General features: G+C 45.0%; 1 protein-coding gene across 3 annotated transcripts in view; it reads right to left on the minus strand.

The window, feature by feature from the left end:
* HMCN1 (hemicentin 1) overlaps window positions 1–1,007 on the minus strand; it is a 349,616-nt gene extending 348,609 nt beyond the window's left edge. For all 3 annotated transcript variants that reach the window (XR_006741944.1, XM_045583144.1, XM_036442229.2), the window contains exon 1: window positions 349–1,007. Coding sequence is in view for 2 of the 3 variants with exons in the window: in XM_045583144.1 (XP_045439100.1) it covers window positions 349–619 (271 nt within the window). In the remaining variant the exon portion in view is untranslated. The remainder of the gene's footprint in view (window positions 1–348) is intronic.
* Window positions 1,008–6,000: the final 4,993 nt, after the last annotated feature.

Below are 6,000 nucleotides of genomic sequence, written 5' to 3' on the forward strand. Positions count from 1 at the left end.
GTTCGGGCTACACATCTGATCAAAAAGGTTTCCAAACTTCCCAATACTGAATCCGTTTCATAGCATAAAGCGGGATCATGAGAAATAACAAAGACATCCGCCCAGCCCTGTGGCTCAGTGGCTGAGCCTCCATCTAGGAACCAGGAGGTCATGGTTTGACTCCCGGTGTGGGCACGTGCAGGGTTGCGGGTTCCATCCCCAGTGGGGGGCGTGGAGGAGGCAGCCCGTCCATGCTTCTCTCTGATCATTGATGTTTCTATCTCTCTCCCTCTCCCTTCCTCTCTGGAATCAGTGAAAAAGATATTATTTTAAAAAGAAAAAGAAATAAAGGATAAACATTTCCCTTACCTGGATCATGGAAAGGCACCAAAGCGAAGTTGTAAAGAGGTCTTTTAGGTCTTTTCAAAGACGTCTCCAGAATTTTGGAAGCCCCTTCGATAACCTGAACCAGATCATCGTACATGGAGCCGGTCACATCGAACACAAAAGCCAAGGTGGAGGCCCCCTCGGGGATGTCCTCTGCGCCGCCCACCTCGGACGGGGGGCTCGCCTCCTGAGCGAGCGGGGAGTAAAGCAGAGCGAAAAGCAATACCGCGCGGATGGGGTCCCGGGAAATCATTTTCTTTTCTGTCTTCTCTCCCTCTTCTTCTCAGCGCTTAGTCCTCCTCAGTCACAGACGGAGGGTCCCCTCTCCGGAGCAACGCATTAGACTCTGCAAACCTCTGTGCAATGCTCAAAAGTTTGGAGCTGCCCCTCGGACCGGGACAGGCACCGAACGCGACTCCCTTGCAGGGGCTGAGCGGCCGGGGTGCAGAGCTTTTGTCTGCACGCAGCTTCCTCCCAGGGTGGTATCTGCCCGCCGTCCTGGGGCCGGGTGGCGGAGTGAGGGGGGCGCGCCCGCCCGGCCCGTCCCAGGGGCGCACGGAGTCCTGCGGCGCCCGCCCGAGTCCCGCTGCCCTCGCCGCCGCTGCTCCCGCAGGGCCGCCGCCGAGCCTCCCAGCTCTCCACTGGCCGCCACTCGCCCGGAGCCGGGAGGGAGCCTGGCCCGGCCGCGCCTCCTGATTGGCCCGTGCCGCCCCCCGGGTCCCCGCCCCGGGCCCGAGGCCCCGGCCCCCGCCGCGTGCGCGCGGGCCACTCTCTCCGCGCGGATGCGGGGGTCGCTCCAGCTCCAGGGGAGCGCTCCCAGGGTGCGCTCCGCTCCCGCCGGCGCTGTGCCCACCCTGCAAACACCCAGGGACACAATGGCTGTTCCGGAATGAGAGCCAAAGACCCAAACGGAAAGTCTCCACGCTAACTAGCACCAAGGGGGTGGGGGGTTCTTTTTCTTTTTTGCACAGCGCTGCTTTAGACACCTCTTACACCATGGCCCCCCAGAAGCCAGGACGCCCCAGCCCAGCCTTAGACCCCTCGGCCCAGACGGAAGGGGGAGCTGCAAACTTTTCCACCAGGGCTGCAGCCACTGCCACTCTTTGATCTCCTCGGGGACATTGGAGAAGAGGGAAGGAGGGAGCTGGGGGAGGGAGGGGCGAGGGGGGGGGCAAGGGGAATGGGAAAGGGGCTGTTGAAGGAAGTGAGAGAGACAGCAGGAACTGGGGTGTCCCTGATTGAAATTCGGAGAGATGGGAGAAGGGAAGGGAGCTGGACTAGAAACCTCTGTGCACAGCCCAAATAATATTATCAGTGCACTTTCTGCGCCGCCCCCCCCCCCTTTACAGATGGAAGCCAGGTAGAAAACTAATTTTTTTTTAATGTCACTATCAAGATCCATGTTTGCTGAGCACCTTTCATCCTCCCTTCACACGGTGAGGCAGAAGAATGTCCCCACGTCACATCTCCTCCCATAGAACTGCCATGTGCCCAGTCTCAGCCAAGAATCCATTTAAAAGGTGTTCCCCTCCGTACCGTTTTTCTTTTGCTGATAAGTAAGGAAACCTCGCCCTGGGAAACATTACAAAGGTTTTCCGTTTTGTACTTATTATATATGTTATAATACTAATAACAGAGATAAGAAGGTGGACAAAGAAAGTTAACCATCAGCTAAGGATTCTCTGCTTCATTTTCATAAAAAACGTGTTTCCTTCCCGGGAAAGGAGTTGTCTGGATCCTGGCGTGTGCAGAGGGGCCAATGGGCATCTTGGTCCCTTTCCAGTGTGTGTTAGACCACCCATCCCATAGGGAGGCAGCCCGAGGCGGAGCCAACTCCCAGGGGCCTTTTACAATCAGCAACTGTCTTCTCTCTCAGACCCAGTGGCTCTGGGATCTGGGTTTATGATACCTATAAGTCATGTCACTTAAAAGGAAGCAGACTGGCCATTTGGGCTGAGTGGGAATATGAGAGGGGCGGGGGTGCGGGGGGGGGGGTGTACTTCCTTTCCAAGTAGTAGTTAGAGAATGCTATTTGAGTAGCCTGTTCCTTTGTTTATCCCAAAGGGATTGCATTCTAAATCCTAGAATTTTCACTGAGACCTGAGCTGTTCCAGGTGTTCACGGGAGGTGGCAGAGCCTGGGGACTAAGAGTTCTGGGTCCGATAGCCTGAGTTCAAAGCCCAGATGTAACACTTTACAACTGTGTCTTCAGGAGGTGACTTGGCTTCATGCCTTCACTTACTCAGGTGTAGACTAGAATAATGGCTGCACCTTTAATCCTGAAAAATGATTAAATGCTCCATCTTAAAAATCTTTCATATGCATTAAAAAGAGTGCTTGTTATCGAGTAGAATGTTGTGTAAATGTCAACTAGGTCAAATTGTTTGACAGTGTTACTCAAATCTTCTACACCTTTATTGGTTTCTGAGTACTTGTTCCATAGGTAAATTGAGAATGGTATCAAAATCGCTGACTATAATTGGGGTTTTTTCTATTTCTTCTTGCAGTTCTAAGGAGTGTTTGCTTCCAGCATTTTGAAGCCCTAAATTTAGATGCCGGACGTTTAGGATTATCATGTCCTCTTGATTAATCGACACCTTTAAAATTAGGACATTTCTATCCTTATCTCTGGTAATGTTATTTGCTCTAAAATATACTTTGTTGCCCGGCCAGCACGGTTCAGTGGTTGAGAGTCGACCTATGAACCACATCACAGGTTTGATTTATGGTCAGGGCACATTGGGTTGTGGGCTCCATCCCCACTGTAGGGCATGCAGGAGGCAGCCAATCAATGAATCTCTCTTATCATTGATGTTACTCTTTCTCTCTCTCTTCCCTTCCTCTCTGAAATCAATAAAAAAAATATTTTAAAAATCAATAAATAAGATATACTTTGTCTGATATAATACAGACATTATATCCGAAATAACATAGCCACTCCAGCTCTCTTTTAAATAGTGTAAGCATTTCCATCCTATCACTTTAAACCAATTTGAGTTTTATATTTAAAATGTGTTTCTTGCCGAAACTGGTTTGGTTCAGAGGATACAGCGTCGGCCTGTGGACTGAAAGGTTCCAGGTTCGATTCCGGTCAAGGACATGTACCTTGGTTGCTGGCATATCCCCAGTAGGGGGTGTGCAAGAGGCAGCTGATAGATGTTTCTCTAGCATGGATGTATCTAGCTTTCTATCCCTCTCTCTTCCTCTCTATAAAAACTCAATAAAATATACTTTAAAAAAATAAATAAAATAAAATGTGTTTCGTGTACTTATACAATTGGGCTTGCTTGTGATATTCAATCAAATAGTCACTGCTTTTTAAGTGAACTGTTTAGATTATTTATATTCAATATGATTATGGGTATGATCAAATCAATCATCTTTCTAATTATTTTCTATTTGTCCCATCTGTTCTTAGTTCCTTTTTCCATTTTCTGCCAGTATTTAGATTTATTGAATATTTTTTTACTATTCCATTTATTTCCATCTTTAGCTCATTAGTGATAACTCTATTATATCTTAGTGATTGCTTTAGAGTTTAGAGTAAACATCTTTGATTTATCTGGTCTTTAAGTAACATTATACCACTTCATGTATACTTTAAAAACCTTAGAATTGTATACTTTCGTTACTCCTCTTCTGATCTTTTTTGCTATTGTCATCTATTTTATATTACTGTACTTAAACTCCACACTACATTGATGTTACTTTTTATTTAAGTAGTCAATTAGCTTTTAAAGATATCTATTTAATAAGCAGAAATTACTTTATTTGCCCACACAGTCACCACTCCTGGTCCTGTTCATTCATTCCTTCCTGTACTTCCAGATTCCAGCTGGTATCATATTTCTTCTCCCTCAAGGACTTGCTCTAGTATTTCCTGTAGTGCAGTTCTGCTAGTGATAAATTCTTTCACTTCCTGTGTCTAAGAAAGTCTTTATGTAATCTTTGCTTTGGAAAGATAGCTTCTTTTTGCTGGGTGGAGGATTCTAGGTGAACAGATTTTTATTTTTCTTCCTGTATAGGTGCTTTAAAGATGTTACTCCACTGTCTTCTTGCTTGCTCTGCCTCCAGTGAGAAATCGCTATCATTTTTTGCATGAGCCATACATTTTTCCTCTTGATGCTCTTAAGGGTTTTCTTATTGCCACTGTTTTTGAGCCATCTGATTATAATGTACCATGGTGTGGTTCCCCTCATATTTTTTGTACTTAGAGATTGTCAAGCTTCTTGCATTTGAGTGTGTGGTTTTCATCAACTCTAGAAATGTTTGGCCTTTATTTTCTCAAGTAGTTTTACTTCCTTTCCATTGGGGTCCACAGTTCACATTTATGGGTCCACTTGAAATGATTCTGTCTCACTGATGCTCTGTTAATTTTTTATTTCATTTTTTATAGCTTCCATAATTATTTCTTCAAGTTCACCAGTCTTTTCTTCTCCACTATTTTTTGTGCTGATTCTCTTATTCACTATGGTTTTCATCTCAAACAATGTACTTTTCATCTCTAGAAGTTGGACTGGAATCTTTTTTTTATATATTCCAGGTCTCACTTTAAGTGTATGAATATAATTATTGATGTAATGCCTTTGATTGGTAATCCCAACAGCTCTGTCAGTTCTGTGTCACTTTTTCAATGGGTCAATTTTTATTTTACTTAGGGCAGTGTTTCCCAACCTTCTCTCATGATGAGAATCACCTGGTGGAGTTGTTAAAACACAGATTCCCGGATCCCAACTAAGAAGTGCTAAACTAGAATTTTTGGGAACATATAGGTAAAATTGCATACCTAACTTAGTGCTCTGTATATAAAATCTGTCTTAGAGCACTAGTTAAGTATACAATTTTACCTATATGTTCCCAAAAATTCTAGTTTAGCACTTCTTAGTTGGGATCCGGGAATCTGTGTTTTAACAACTCCACCAGGTGATTCTCATCATGAGAGAAGGTTGGGAAACACTGACTTAGGGGTTCTATTTTTCTGCTTCCTTCCAGGCCTTGTAATCTTTCATTGGATGCCATACATTGTGAATTTTACCTTTCCAGTACTAGATACAGGTATTTTTGTCTTCCTATAAACAATCTTGAGCTTTGTTCTTTGATAAAGTTAAGTATGTGGGAACAATTTGATCTTTTGAGGACTTACTTTTAAGATTTGTTAGGTCAGACCAAAACAGTAGTCAGCCTAGGACTAACTTTTCCCCACTGCTGAGAAAAGAGCCTTCTGCATCCTCTACCCAACGCTCTGAATCAATGGCTTTTCCATTCTGGTCGGTGGGGACAGACCTATTCCCATCTCATTGTGAGCATGGGCACGTCACCTTTAATTCTTTTAAATATTTTTTTCCTGGGCTTTGGGTTTCCTCACTTGCATATGTGGGTCAGTCCTCAGCTGAATATACCCTGGAGTTTTCTGTCTACCTAGTGTGTTTAGGTATTCTCACCTGCATTGGAGCTGTCTGGGTCTCCCTGTACTTTCAGCTCCATCTTAACTCAGCCAGCCTCTAGGCTCCACTCATTTGCATAACTATACACCGTGACCTAAGAATGTTCTGGCAATGGTAAATTGAGACAATTAAAGGACTCATATGACTCCCTCAATTGTTATCCATCTCACTGGAATCATGGCTGAGAATA

Source organism: Pipistrellus kuhlii, unplaced genomic scaffold (assembly GCF_014108245.1).
Source record: "Pipistrellus kuhlii isolate mPipKuh1 unplaced genomic scaffold, mPipKuh1.p scaffold_m20_p_18, whole genome shotgun sequence".
Classification (NCBI taxonomy): Eukaryota; Metazoa; Chordata; class Mammalia; order Chiroptera; family Vespertilionidae; genus Pipistrellus; species Pipistrellus kuhlii.